This window comes from Leptonychotes weddellii, chromosome 3 (genome assembly GCF_054177405.1).
Source record: "Leptonychotes weddellii isolate Sample4059 chromosome 3, ASM5417740v2, whole genome shotgun sequence".
NCBI lineage: Eukaryota > Metazoa > Chordata > Mammalia > Carnivora > Phocidae > Leptonychotes > Leptonychotes weddellii.
Window position 1 is genome coordinate 71,895,836 of NC_138371.1, and position 15,277 is coordinate 71,911,112.

The 15,277-nt window shown below is 36.1% G+C and overlaps 2 protein-coding genes across 2 annotated transcripts in view; one reads left to right on the forward strand and one right to left on the reverse strand.

The window, feature by feature from the left end:
* The window catches only part of TNFAIP6 (TNF alpha induced protein 6), a 15,562-nt gene extending 1,268 nt beyond the window's left edge, over positions 1-14,294 (reverse strand). The window contains exons 1-5 of the mRNA XM_006734373.3: positions 14,107-14,294; positions 9,966-10,103; positions 7,586-7,747; positions 3,572-3,800; positions 1,777-1,817 (exon numbers count right to left, since the gene is read on the reverse strand). Coding sequence (XP_006734436.1) covers positions 1,777-1,817; positions 3,572-3,800; positions 7,586-7,747; positions 9,966-10,103; positions 14,107-14,200 — 664 coding nt within the window. The 5' untranslated portion in view covers positions 14,201-14,294. The remainder of the gene's footprint in view (positions 1-1,776; positions 1,818-3,571; positions 3,801-7,585; positions 7,748-9,965; positions 10,104-14,106) is intronic.
* NMI (N-myc and STAT interactor) overlaps positions 7,291-15,277 on the forward strand; it is an 80,476-nt gene continuing 72,489 nt past the window's right edge. The window contains exon 1 of the mRNA XM_081814457.1: positions 7,291-7,312. The gene's annotated coding sequence lies outside the window, so the exon portion shown is untranslated. The remainder of the gene's footprint in view (positions 7,313-15,277) is intronic.

The window sequence follows — 15,277 nt, forward strand, 5'->3', positions numbered from 1 at the left end:
GTAGGATTATACTTCAAATGTATTTTAAATCTTTTTCTATTTCTTGGTATCAATTTCCTCCTCTTGCTGTTTTGCTAAATCTTTGGCTGTTTTGTTTAACTGTGTTCTCTTCTGTGTGTTGATTGTTTCTCTTTGAATAATAAACTGTGCGGTTTTGTTGTTGTTTTTTTTTCAGTTTCTTGCAGTTGTGTTAGAAAAACACTAATTTGATTATGCTTAAAGTAAGTTTTTTCTGTTTTAGACAAAACAAGAAAAAATGTCAAGTTTCAGGCTTTGATTCTCCCTGTTTCTTTCTTTTCTTTCTTTTTTTTTTAAATAGGATTCTCATCCCCCAACTACCTCCTACGGATGGTTCCTGTCTTCTTTTAACTTTCTGTTAATGTAAAATATGTTCTCAAGAAAAGAATGAGATAAACAGGTTTTTTTTAAATGTCTTTTTTTTTTAAAGGTTTTATTTATTTATTTGACAGAGAGAGAGAGATAGCGAGAGCAGGAACACAAGCAGGGGGAGTGGGAGAGGGAGAAGCAGGCTTCCCGCCGAGCAGGGAGCCCGATGTGGGGCTCGATCCCAGGACTCTGGGATCATGACCTGAGCCGAAGGCAGATGCTTAACGACTGAGCCACCCAGGCACCCTGAGATAAACATTTTAGTAGGCTGCCCTTACTAGGGAGATTGTAACAGAGAATGAATGAATAACTTTTAAGCAATTAATCATTCAAGGATTGAATAAGAAGTTCTATATCTTGTAATTTTGACGCATAAATGAGAATTTCATGAGAATTTTGTGCACTTCAAGGCTAGGGTGTGGGAGTAATTTAGCTAGTGGTATCTGAGCTTAAGGACCACTTAGAAATTACAATTCAGTGTATTTTGTTATTTTTAGTTGCAGAAACATTGTGATAATTTTATGACTTGGAAGAAAAATAGAGCAAGTAAGAATACCAACTACTAGTGCTGAGGATGGAAATAAAAATTAAAAAAGAAAAACACCTAAGAAAGTGAAGGTTCTTAGCCAGAAAATAGTGGTATGGGGCAATGGCAGTGATATTGCTTATGGAAATAAATATATACGACTACAAACTCATTTCTTGAGGTACATTGCATGGTGCAAAGTCACAAAAGTAATTGGCAGGAGTTAAAAAGATTTGGAACACATCGCCAACGATAGCTAGCCTTTTGAGATTTACTATACATAATTAGCATATTAAAAGCTCTCTGACATCATCCAATAAAGATACCTGTTTAACATTGTTTAAACCAATGTTTCCCAAATTCACTTGACCTTAGTGTTCTTTTCTCATGCAACACCTATTAAAAATGTTTCATAGAACTGTTCTTCACAACACTCTGGAGAATGCTGTGTTAAGATAAAAATACAGTTAAGTGTGATGTAAAATTTTTTCAGTGACAGAAGGTATTTTTAACAACTTTAATACTTCGGAAAATACTTTTCAATCCTTTATTGATGAAAAACTTTGTTTGTTTTTAACCACATTTTATGGAAGTCATAACCTACAGCAATATTCAGGGATTTGCAGGTGCAAGACCATCTCAGACTGCATTCCTGCACCTGATAAGTCTACACATTTTTGGTGTAAGGAGATGGCATAAGTCTTTAAGTATAAACACTGCATTTTACAAACTGGTAAGCTACATCTGTGCCAGTGGTTCCCTCAACTTTAAAAAGGAAATAGTAATAACTACTGGGTTCTTCACTTTCAGTGACACTATGAAAAAACAAATCATAGTCCTACGTCTCAATTTAGAGCCGTTACCTGTACTAACGATGTCTTCTGGAAGCTCATCTCCACAGTATCTGAAAGGGAATTTTTAAAAAGGAGAAGTCACACAAAAGACACAGCTATTGCAAGCAGCTCTGACCTGTAATTAAAGTGCTTTATTTTTCCTAAGTAATGGCTCGTTTTCCTATTATTTTATAAGTTTTTATTTTTTTTTAAACTTGAATTTGTAAGGGAGAAGAGGGATTAAAACAAAGTTTTTTGTGTCAAATAACCTCACAGTATAAATGAGATTCTTATAAAAGAATATGTGGCATTTCTGTTCTATATACGTGCAAAACTATTTGTGTAGTAGACAATTTGAATCTATTTGGAAAAATTTTAAATTTGATTCTGATTAATCAGTTTTCTTCACGGTTAAAGAGGAATAGGTGTATGGCTGATGGTACTACTAATTTGAATTCTAGAGTAGACTGATCTAAATGTGGAAAATTATGTTGGACCTTACAAGAGGGATTGATTTTTATCTGAATTATGACTTGAAAGGAACTCCCTTGTACATTACATAAAAGGGAAGGATTTATCACATAATATAAATCCAATAAATAACAAATTAGTCTATTGAAAACCTTTTAAAAAACAGTATATTATTTTACCTAGGGCTGTAATTGATTTCTGAAACTAGGTTTAGAATGAAAATATCATCTTGACTCTCAAGGTAGGATGTCCACTCTTTCAACAAATACTTTGCTCTTAATTTCACCAACCCCGCTTCATCTCTTCTTCAGACTATGTTTTAAAACTATTCGTACTTTTTTTCTATAGCAGTAGTCCGTCAGCCAGAAAGCAAAATAAAACAAAGCAAAAACAATTTCCCTCCAAAAATTGTTGTTCATGTATGCAAGAAATGCCTTTCTTTCTCTTTGTGTTTAAGTTACACATTTCAAAGTCACAACAAACTACTGAGTCTATCATTTTTAATTGTCCTCACTACCATTTTCTTTCATTAAATTACTGTTGTGGATGATAGAAAATTGATAACTGATAGTCTATTGATAATGGATAGTCTCAGATATGCGTTATTAAGTGGGGGGTTAAATAAATAAAACACATAATTAGGTATGCTTTGATTTGTAATATTTTGTGAGACATTCAAAATTTAAACTATATTGAAGATTCAGGATGGCAACACAGATCTGTTGTGTCCCAGCATGTTGAAAACCCAAGGGAGAAATATTAAGGAAAGGAGCACTTGTTTTTTATGGTAACGAAAGCTATTTTAAAGAAGATATCCATTGTACATTTAGGTAAATTTTATGAGAGAAGGGGCTATACTTTGTTTAATTCTTACATTCATAATGCTTAGCACAATACTTTGTACACAGAAGAAAGACAGTAATTACTGAATTTATAATTATTTTTAGGAGGTTGATAGAAATTAGAATACCTAAAAATCCCCAACAGATTTCTCAATTCACATGTGTCTTTTTTCTCCTATTGTTAGTTAAATACTGAGGTCTTTTTATTTTTTTATTTGTTTGAAAAGTTTTATTTATTTAAGTAATTTCTATACCCCACATGGGGCTTGAACTCACGACCCTGAGATCAAGAGTCACACGCTCTTCTGACTGAGCCAAACAGGCACCCTGAAGTCTTTTTAAATAGACTATTTAATTCTTACAACTTAACAGTAATCAAAAGGCAGCTGTCACTATTTTAATTATAAGAACATGCAGCAGCTTCACATACTAAGAAAAATCTTTGCTAAAAACAGATATGGTGTTGTAGGGGAGTAGAAATACTAGAAAATCAATAATGGGGAAACACGTACCTTCCCACAAAACCGTGGACATCATCGTAACTGTCATATATTTCAACATAGTCAGCCAAGCAAGCTGGGTCATCTTCAAGGTCAAAGTCCAAAAAGCTCAGGTGAATACGTTGACCATACTTGAGTCTAATGTGCCAGTAACAGATCTGGTTATCTTCGTACTCATTTGGGAAGCCTGGAGATTTAAAAATTCGCTTTGGATCTGTAAAGACACCACCACACTCCTTTGCTGAAATGGATAAAACAAAAAAAAGAGAAGAAAGAAAGCATTAGAAAAAATATCCCTATTTTAAACTGATATGTACTTCTTAGTGCCTATTTATTACTTTTAATGAAATATTGAATATATATACTTACAGCTAAAGGATAAATGAATATTTTCATTATTCATTGCTAAATTCTTTCAAATGAATATAGACTGAATTTTTTAAAAAATAAAATAACAAGAAAAAAATAGCAACTTAATAATTGTGCTCTTGTTCACTTTTTTTGCTTTTTATCTTTTCAGCTTAGAATGCACAAGCCTCAGGGCACCTGGCTGGCTCAGTCAGTGGAGCATGCGACTCTTGATCTCGGGGTTATGGGTTCAAGCCCCATGTTGGGTGTAGAGATTACTTAAAAATAATTTTTTTTAAAAAAAAAGAATGTACACCAAAAAAAAAAAAAAGAATGTACAAGTCTCATGGGTATATGTTCATGTATTTTGATGAATATGTGTACCCCTGTTACCAACAGCCCAATCAAGATGGCTGGGATTTTGTCCTGTGGTGTCAACACTGTGTCCTCATGGACTTGGACATTTAGAATAATGAATCCAATAAATTCTGTTTGGAAAATCATTATAGAATTTCAGGATCACAAGGGACCTTGAAGGTCACTATAATCCAGTTAAAAGGAATAATTTATAATCATTCTATACTCCTTTCACTGGTTTTAAACTAACACTTCAATCCTAGTATTTGAGGATTTGATGGAGACATTCATGTTTGTTTTTTTCAAGTCATTTATCATTTTATAGATTTCTGCCATGCCTTATAACCTGGTATGAGAACAAACAATCAAACAGCCTCTGCCAGAACCAGTGATTTTATAGTGTGACCTGGAGGGAAAAGTATGGAAAACCCCTGGTTAATTTTAATTTCAGATCAAGTAAGTGTCTACAGTCTAGAAACTCAAAAATAATGTGAATGGTGGTGGTGGTGACTGTGGGTAGCATTCGAAAACATTTTTCACTGAATCAGTCAGAGGCTTTTTCCAAGAATATTATCCTTTAAAAGAGCTATTTAAAAAAATTGTGTTAGAATCCTAATGCCATAGAAGGTAAGGAAGCATATCTCCCTCAGGGCTGAAGAGGATCTTAGAATTTCTGACAGGGGAGTGACAGAAGAAGGTCAGGGATCTAGTCTGAGCTCTGTGACCACTCTATACTTCAGTTTTTTCATTGGTAAAGTAAAAATAATCATGCCTCTCCCATTACCTACCTCACAGCTTTATTCTAAGGATAGTAACATGGAAGAGAATGTCAGGGTGTTATGCAAAATGTAAGCTGTTCTTATTGCCTTGTTAAATATTATATGATACATAGTTTATACGTGTACATAAGCATGTTCAGTGCCAGTTTTTGCTCTGTCCCATATAATCCTATCTTTGTTGTCTATTCCATTAGATTAGGAAACAATTCAAATATTGAACAATTTGTTTAGCTATTCAGCTCTATATTTTATTGATTAATTGATAGTCATTGGTGTATCTTTTTGATACCATTATGTTTTTTCATTCCAATTAGTTTTCATTGAACTGTTCCTCTCCCAGTGCTAGTTCAGGCGGCCCCTAGTCCCCTTCAGGTTCACCACATCCTAAAAAATCAGCATGTCACTGAATCCAAAAGTAAGCTGAGACCTGAGTAAGAACAAGTCTCCCAGGATTCTGTACAAATAGTCCCAGAGTAAAAAGCCTCTATGAGAAACAAAAGCAATTTATAAAAATTTGTAAGTTAAGGTGGCGTCCTTATAAAAGGGCAAGGAAATACTCTAAGAACCTTTCCATTAGCACTTCTTTCTCTCCCCTAAATCTTGACCTTTGGAAATGATTGAATAGATGCTCAGAGATCCTAAAGCTTATCAAGCAAAGGAAGAATCAGAGAATATACTTGGAAATAGAAGTGACTCTTGAGAGTAAAAAGAAAGTTGCTTGTGTAAATATACTGACGAAAAAGGAAGAGGAAGAGGGAGGAAAAGAAGATATATGAACTATTAACAATAACTAGATATAGAACTAAATATAACATAGGTTTAATGTATGTCAAAGTGGTTTGAAAATTATAGCCCTATATAAATGCACTATACATATTTATTAATATTTTGTCTTAAGTGGGAATAGATGATGGCTCTAGGCAAAATTCTTTTCTACTTAGAATACACATTATTTTGAGATAAAGGTTAGTTACAAACATGAGAAACTATTCTCCAATGGTTAATATCATTGAATAATAAATTCTATAGTAATATGCTAGAACTTGACTATAACTCACTGTAACTTCTCCCTAGGGGCTTTCTTTTTTCTTTTTTTTTTTTTAAGATTTTATTTATTTGACAGAGAGAGCATAAGCAGAGGGAGAGAGAGGGAGAAGCAGACTCCCTGCTGAGTAAGGAGCCCGATGTGGGACTCAATCCCAGGACCCTGGGATCATGACCTGGGACAAAGGCAGCCACTTAACCGACTGAGCCACCCAGGCATCCCTCTGTAGGGGCTTTCTTTTTTTTTTTTTTTATATTTTATTTATTTATTCATGAGAGTCAGAGAGAGAGACGCAGAGGCAGAGGGAGAAGCAGGCTCCCCGCCTAGCAGGGAGCCCGATGCGGGACTCGATCCCAGGACCCTGGGATCATGACCTGAGCCAAAGGCAGACGCTTAACAATCTGAGCCACCCAGGCGCCCTGTAGGGGCTTTCTTATAAGGCAGATTGAAACAGGACAACACCTGAAGATGTTTGTGATCATAAATGGGAGACAGACTTGGTAACACATTATAATTCTTTGTAGTATCATTCTGGGGGAAATGCATCCAAAAAGAACAATCTATTTTTTCCTCCAAGAACATGAACAAAGAATAGCTCTTTATAGTCATTATGTTGAATTAATTTTCTCTTTAAAATTTTTCTAGCTACAATGAACCATGGGCAAATATGAATAAAAATATACTATATAATAATAACTAGTATATCCAGTATATAATTGTGAAAACAAACCATAGAGTGAGAGTTGCTTAGTTTGGAAGTTTAAGAATTTATGCACAGGGGCACCTGAGTGGCTCAGTCGGTTGGGCATCTGCCTTCGGCTCAGGTCGTGATCCCAAGGTCCTGGAATTGAGTCCTGTGTCGGGCTCCCTGCTCTGTGGGAGGCCTGCTTCTCCCTCTCCCGCTTTCCCGCTTGTGTTCCCTCTCTCTATGTGTCTCTCTGTCGAATGAATAAATAAAATCTTAAAAAAAAAAAATGCACAAAAAGAAATTAGGGGAAGAGTTTATTTTGTCTCTTTTTTCCTCCATTCTATCAAAGGGGTAATTTTGAACAGTTAACATTTGGTAATATCACTTTGTTGTTTTAGCTAATTAACCGTGACAAATTTATAAACTGCTTTTTTTTTTTTTTTCCCTTTGTGGTCGGGAATAGAAAAAGACGTGGCATAGAAAAGACCTGAATCTGAGATCCTACCTGCCTGCTAATTATTGGATGTCTGATTTCGGTAAGTTATTTAAGCTCTTAGACTTTCAATTTCCTGATTTCTAAAACGGGTATACCAACAGCTCCTTGCAGAGTTGTTGTGAATACTGACTGTGGAAGAGGAGCAGCAGGGCGGGGTCTGGCCCAGCATAATCACTCCGTGTATCGTTGTTGTTATGAACAATCATCATCACCAAGTTGATTTATCTCTGGGAGAAGGAACCATTTATATCTAATAACCTCTTGGTAACATGTAACTGTTTCGGCAAAGAGAAAATTACTATTTGTAACAAACCATGCGGGTTGTAGCAATAGGCATCCCATCTTTCACTCCTATTAAGACGGACTCCATAATCAATAATACCAGTTTTTCCAAATCCACAGTTGGGCCCTGGTTTCACAATGGGGTATCCAACTCTGCCTTTGGCCATCCACCCAGCAGCACAGACATGAAATCCTGCAAGAGAAGGAAAGGATTATGGGCTAACTGGTAAACCCCCTCAGCTGAGTGAAGGTCATCTTAACAAAAGCAGCCCCTTCTCAGCTGCCCAAAGCCAGGTATGTAAAAGGAGGGAAAACTGTTTTCTTTTGATTTTGTTGAAAAACCCTTTTCTTAAAAAAGAAAATAGGGTTTGAATACATATAAAATGTAACATCTGACTTTTACTAGAAAATGACGTCTTACTTGAAAAAAAAAAAGAGGCAGGTGGACTGGAAATCATAATACCATGGATATGAAAACAATCCAAGTTCAGAGCTGGCTTCTTTTCACCATTGACCTATCTATTGCCATGAAATAATTTCTGAAATTACCATCGATCCTGGAAGGCAATTTTTTTTCAAATGATAATTTTTTAAAAGATTTTTATTTATTTCTTTGTCAGAGAGAGAGAGAGCACAAACAGGGGGAGCAGCAGAGGGAGAGGGAGAAGCAGGCTTCCCGCGGAGCAGGGAGCCCGATGTGCGCCTCAATCCCAGGACCCTGGGATCATGACCTGAGCCGAAGGCGGACGCTTAACAACTGAGCCACCCAGGTGTGCCTCAAATGATAATTTAATTAGTTTCTATTTCAGGATCAATTAAAATTTGCTAATATTTTGGGGCGCCTGGGTGGCTCAGTTGGTTAAGCGACTGCCTTCGGCTCAGGTCATGATCCTCGAGTCTGGGGATCGAGTCCCACATTGGGCTCCCTGCTCAGCAGGGAGTCTGCTTCTCCCTCTGACCCTCTTCCCTCTCGTGCTCTCTGTCTCTCATTCTCTCTCTCTCAAATAAAAAAAAAATTTGCTAATATTTTTAAAAATTTGAATAAGGATACATGTGCTCATAAATTTTGAACAAAGCCTCGGCCCTGTTTTCCTTGCCCAGCTTCAGAGGATGTTTAAATATTTGCCACTGCCATCCAAGAGTGGTTTTACTGGAGGTCCAGGACAGCCAGTAATGGCCCCAGCCTTTGTAGCCATTGTTCTAGTTACTGCGTTCCAGTTACACACAGCCCTGTGGGTCTAGACTGAGCAATGTGCTGGGGAGACTTTGGGGATTTTTAGAGAACAGTTTTATTTTTATCCTGAGTAATATATAATAATAGCATATATTATATGTGCTATATTTTATATTTTATATATAGCATATATTATATATGCTATATATATTATATAAGCTATATATAGCTTATATATATGTATATAATAGCATAAGCTTTGCCAGGTATTTTTTTTTAATCAGCAAAGGGGTTTCTTCAATGGAGAAGAGAGTTCTGAATGGGGGTGGCCTTTTGGATTCTCCTATATATCCACCTGTAAAACCACCAGGAGAGATGGTCATGGTGCATTTTTATTTATTTATTTTTTTAAAGAAAGAACTAGCACTAGTTAATCACTGTGTTTGCACCAGGTCTCCTGACATCATCTTCTTAGTTTCTTCTTCCTGCCATCTTATAACCTGCTTATCTTCCTTGTGATCCTAAAGTACAAATGCATTCTCCCACTGACCTTAAAGACATTGGGAAAAAAAGGGGCATCTGGGTGGCACAGTGGGTTAAGTGTCTGACTCTTGGCTTTGGTTGGGTTTGTGATCTCAGGGTTGTGAGATGGAGACCTGCCTGGGGCTCCGTGCTCAGTGTGGAGTTTGCTTGGGACACTCTCTCTCCCTCTCCCTTTACCCCTCCCTCACCTCCCCCGCATGGGGGGCATGCTTGCTCGCTCTCTCTCTCAAATAAATAAATCTTTAAAAAAATATTTTGAAAAAAAAAGCCACTAAATTCAGTATTTCTTCTACCAATCAAATTTCTTTGTAAAACTCAACATAGTAACATTTAACAGCTGAGGAAACCCATATTCAGAAGTTAAGATAGAACAGTATTAAAAATGAATAGAAATGGCATTAAAATTAATGAGGAATTAAAATGATGTTGAGATAATGATATCTTTGTTTTTTGACTTCTATTATATTAGCTCACAATGGGTTGTGACCCCAAATAAGTTGCTAGCACTAAGAACTTTCCACTGGCTCTAGGCAGAGAAGATGGGAGAAGCCAGAGAGCAGAGATGTCATAGGGGCTTAGAGAACCATTGGAAGGACTGGAGAGAGAAATCTTATGAAGGGGTTACAGAAAAGAAGGGATTTTTTTTTCCCCACCAAAGGTAAAAAAGAAGGAAAATCACTGTCAAATTAGTTACCAATTTTTCTGGCTGCCTCTAGTTGCTTGTAGGTGGCGAGTTGGCCGCCTTCATATTCGCACACTGCCTTGGCTTCTGCGTAGGTGAGCTTGTATTTGCCAGACCGAGCTTCTCTGTGGTACACACCTGCTGCTTGTTCTGTGAATTCACAAAATGTTGTAAATATGCTATGATCCATTCTTGTGGAACAAGGGAAATTTTGTGGCTTCATCTAAAAGATTGCGTCAGCTATTGTTCCTGCCAAAGAGTTTCCTGGGTCAGTGGCCTCGGGTGGCTAAGTTTTCATTGTTAGAAAGCTTTGAAAAAAAATATGAATGAGGGGAATTTGGGGACATAGCAGAAACTTGAGGCTAAATTATGTTTCTGAACTGATGGCCTGAATGAAAGCTGTAAGACAACATTGTATTTCTAAACTATCAAAAGGTGACAAAGTTTTGACTTTTTTGGGCTTTGTTTTAAATCAAATAAAAACTTGGAAAGGTAAACAATAGGGGGGAAAAGGAGGTGAAGGCAAAAGAAACCAATGAAAATTGATCCATTATGTAGGCTCACAATGATGGAGGAAAATAATCCAAAATATCCATTTGAGGGAAATGACTAATGCAATATAATGGAGAATTTAGTAAACAAATCAAAAACTGAGGAAAGGTTTAAAGAATCCAAAGCAAATAAATACTGCGTTAAGGAAAAAAAAAAGATTCAAATACAGCGGAGAAAAAATTGGGCACACCGAGCTACCAGTTGCTAAATTCTTTATCTGGTTTGTCTTTTTTAGTTCACATGTTGTTCCCAGCATATTTTAGGAAGTAAGTCATAAATGAGTTGTCTTCCAGTAGATCACTGTTTAAATTGTTTTGAGTTTGGAGTACATTTTGCCATAGAGACAATGTGAAAATTTTTCCAGGACGATAATCATAACATTAACTGTCATCGTTCTGTGTAGACTATCAGATTATGGTTAAGTCTTTGTACCCTGACCTGTACAATCAGCCACCATTAAGATCATTTCCGATGAGAACACATATTCCTTGGCATGCAGCAAGACATGAATCCAGTAGTAGTAGAAATGTCATTGCTCACTGTCTTCCCCAAGCTAAAGTTGACACTCCCACAGTTCAATAGGAGATGCTGCTTGGCACCTTCCCTGTTTCTCTGGACAGCAAGGGATCCTGTTCTTACATGTTATATGCACTTATGCACTGAAGACCTTAGTCAATCTGATGCTCATAGGTCAGGGAACACAAGGAACATCAAAGTTATCTTCCTTAATACAGGAAGTTATCTTCCTGTTTGAAAGTCACCTACTGCTCAGGTGTTCTTCATATTGGTAAAGCCTCATTAATTAAACTTTCGCTAGTTTCCAATTTGGTTATTTTGAGAATATACCATGAGGTTTACTAAGTACTGTGGATCAAGTCCTCTTCTCAGGCAACTTGGACACTAGTGGGCAATGGAAGTACTTTTATTTTGAAGTATAAGAGTACTAAGGCTTTTAGTAGAGAAGGGAGACATGTTGAACTTACTTATGTACCATATTAGAGATTATCAAAAATGTTAAAAGTGTATCTATTCCCTGAGAATATAGACTAAGATCTTTATTAGTAGGAATTATTTTAATGTCTGCAAATGTTTCTCAAACTAAGATTTCCTTGTCTTTTACTCCCTAATCAAAATATGACATTCATAGGGAAAAATTAATTAACAGAGAGGTTTTTGAAAAATAATTTTAAGTTTTCTCCCCAGTAATTTTTCTTAGATTTTTGGTACTAGAACTCATCTAGTAATAAGATAGTAACTTACATGGTAGAAAAGTATATGCTATCATTTTAAATTCATTAAATAATACTAATATTCTACATTTTTCCTGAAAGAGTGACAAACTTCCTATTATTTTGCCATATGAGCAGTTGAGAACTCTGGTACATATTTGACAATTGTAAGCACACATTTATTTGAAAGTATTCCTCAATTCAGAATTTTAAACTACCAAGATGATCCTTTGTACAATGAGTCCTAATTTTAAAAGTTTTACCTTTCAGAAGGAATAATAATTTATTCATTTTTAGAGTCCCTAGTCATTCATTAAAACTGAGTATTTAACCACTACTTTTTTTTCTGTTAGCATAGGACAACAGTAGCATGTTGGCTCTAGTTTCTCCTCCTGGTTCTTCACTGGACGAGTTGTGTAACCTTGTACAAATTACTGCCTACACCTCGGTGTCTTCTTCTATCAAATGGGAATAATGATAGCTATTTTGGGAATAAATAAATCATTAAAACCCGCAAGCATAACTTCTGAATCCTAGTAGGAGCTCGTGATAATGTTACTTGTCCTTCTTCTTTTTTAGATTCAGTACAATGGCTGAAAAAAATTGCTTATCTGTGCAGTTTTGATTTTCACCATCTATGTAAATTAGTTGAAGTGTCTTGTCCTTGTTATTAAAAAAAAATTACGATTTAAGGAATAGTAATTACTATTTAAGGAACTGGCAGATACCGGAGTTAAAAATGAACCTTAGCGGTCCCCTACTTTGACCTTCTCGTTTTACTAGGGAGCTGAGACGGAATTTGAAGTACCTTGTTCGTGCTAGTTGTTAGCATATTCCTGCCTTCCTATCCAATTCTCTTCCTTCTCTAAATAGTTTTTAATACCATATTGACCTAACCAACTGTAAACAATTTGTGTTAGGCTGACTGGTCAATAATTTGTCTGAGATTGAAGCAATTTGCAATTACCCTGAGCCTCAGATTTGCAGCCTACTATTAACATTTGGGTGTGCTCCTCTCTACCTCTAGGACAGAACTTCTATTGTCCATGTTCAATTTTTGTAATATACAGCATCACTTTAAAAAAAAAAAAAACAGCACCAAAATGCTTGATCATTAGAGAGTTTGACAGCATTTCAAGGTTTATGCATGCGGATTTAACTCATACTAGCTTTATGGCAGTTTTTTCCATTTCTAACAAATGTGTGTATATTTCCTAAGATTGGTAATGTGCAAGGAAAATAAACAAAGAGACTTGTTCACTCCTCGAAAAAGTCCCAGACCCCATCTTGGCCAAATGGATCGCACTGTTCAGCACGAAACTAGTTCACTGGCTCAAGCTGAAGAAAGAGGGGGCAAGGCGGTGCATTGCAAATCGAGCTTTTTAATGAAATCCGCATGGCTGCAGTTATTACCAGAGAGAAACATGCTGAAAGGGAAAATATTCCACAACCATGTGCTGCTTAGCAAGCATTAGAACAAGATCTAGGTTAATTTTGCTTTCTCTGTATTTCTTTATTTTATACAAGAATTTGTCAATTTTCTTCTCGAGTAATTCAAAAATTTTTCACTATCAAACACAGTAATGAACATAAAGCAACATTAATTTGTGTCATGAGAAAGTGTTGTTTAGAGTACTATACAGGGTATTTTGGGTTTTCCCTATTTGGCCTTTTTTGGTCTATTGTTTATAGTCACGTTAGGTGCAGGTCATTCCTTACATTTAACAAAACAAAACAACAAAAGAAACTTTCCTGGTCTAACAAAAGGGGTAGAAAAGTATTATTTATATGGATAGGTCAAACAAAAGGAATCAAAGTGGTGAGACTCCATTCAGAAATACAAGCCTTTTTCATTTGTTTTATATTACAAGCTGGCTTTGCATCAAGCTAGTCAAAAGATGTTTGGAAAAAGCAAGATATACATTACAGGTCAGAGTACACAGGCAAATGATTATAAAGTCATTGTATATTCCAATTTTACCTGTTACATTTCTGTTATAATTACCTGCTATGAAATCTGAATGCAAATGCATTGAAGTAAAAACAAAATATGGTGTTTTTATTTTGCTAAACTTTCTCTACTATATACCATCACATCTGCTTTGAAAAATATTTTCTCATATGGAATATAGATATTAACTTCTATTTTCTACTAAATAGTTCACTTTATTAAAAAAAACTATTTTTTAATTTTAGAAGGCAAGAACAGTTTTTTTTTAAAAGGCACATGCATTCTAAAAGCTGTTTTTCCTCAGCATTTTCTTTGAAAACATCAGTCTTGAACAGAACAAAAAAGTTTCCTGCTTCAATTCACTTCTCCACTAATTCAAAGAAGTAACGTCCCCAAGAAGCTCATGAGTGAAGTTTCTTACCGAGCCATATGGAGTTATGAAAAATTCCATTCTTGAATCCCCATCCGTGAGCCTCTTCCCACAGCAGGACAAATAAGTAAGCTAAGATGATCATATCTCAGTTGTAGAGAAGTAATAGCCTGTTAGGGGCTGTCCAGGATAAGTTCTCAGAGCAGAGGCTGAAATGTGACTGAAACATCTGGTTTCCACATCTTTTAAATGGTTTTTTTGGACTGTGAGGTCAGCAAGTCCTCTCCAATGGCGTTTTTCACTGTAGTGTTACACAATTAACTCAGTGTCTGAAGCAAATCCTCTGACTCATTTGCATTGGCAACCAAAACTAAGGATATAGAATGATCATCTACATTTTAAAATTCATCTACTCAGAAAGTGGTTCACTAATTCTGTCTGTCACAGACATTTTTCTATTAGGAAGTTTGTGTAACTTGGTGTAGATTCAGCAGTGATTAAAACAAAAACAAAAAACTTCAGTAGGGATTTTAAGAGAAACCCTGAATGTCTTATTTGCAGTAAGTCAATTCTGGAGTGTGGGGTTTAGGTTTAAACACTAATCTTGGACTTGATGCTGGTAATGTTACTGTAATTTTCCCTAAACATTGCCAAGCTTGTATAGAAAATTTAAAACAAAGGTGTGCATAGTTTGGCACACTCTCAACTGTCTGCAGTGACGTGGGATGTCTTTGCCTTCTGTCTGTGTTTGTCCTGGGTGGATCTGTTGCAGTCCTTGGCTTATTGTGGTCAGCAGGTAAATACATCAACTTCCAGAAAAATAGCTCCATTTCAGAGCTTTAGGGCATTCCAGCAACTTTGGGGTACCTTATTATATTAACACAAATTTCCCCACATGACAAATCCTTGAAGTTGGGGGAGAAAGATGGGTGGGTAGATAGAGTTAATAAGAATATGGCCGTAGCTTCCCCAAACCACTCTAACTTTGAGGATGATCAAAATAAAAAGTAATCATTATTAGTAGTAAAATCACCATGCCTTGAAATAGCCCACGCTTCCCACTCCTTTTGTGTAGGGTCTGTGGGTCTAGTGATAGCCCCCACTGCTCAATGCTAGTGGCATCTCCTGTTGATTGACAGTCATTTGGGGGCAACGTTTGCCTCTCTTTCTTTACGTCATTCTTTGCTGTTTAGTTTTTCTACTCTTGCTGCCAAATTGCTTT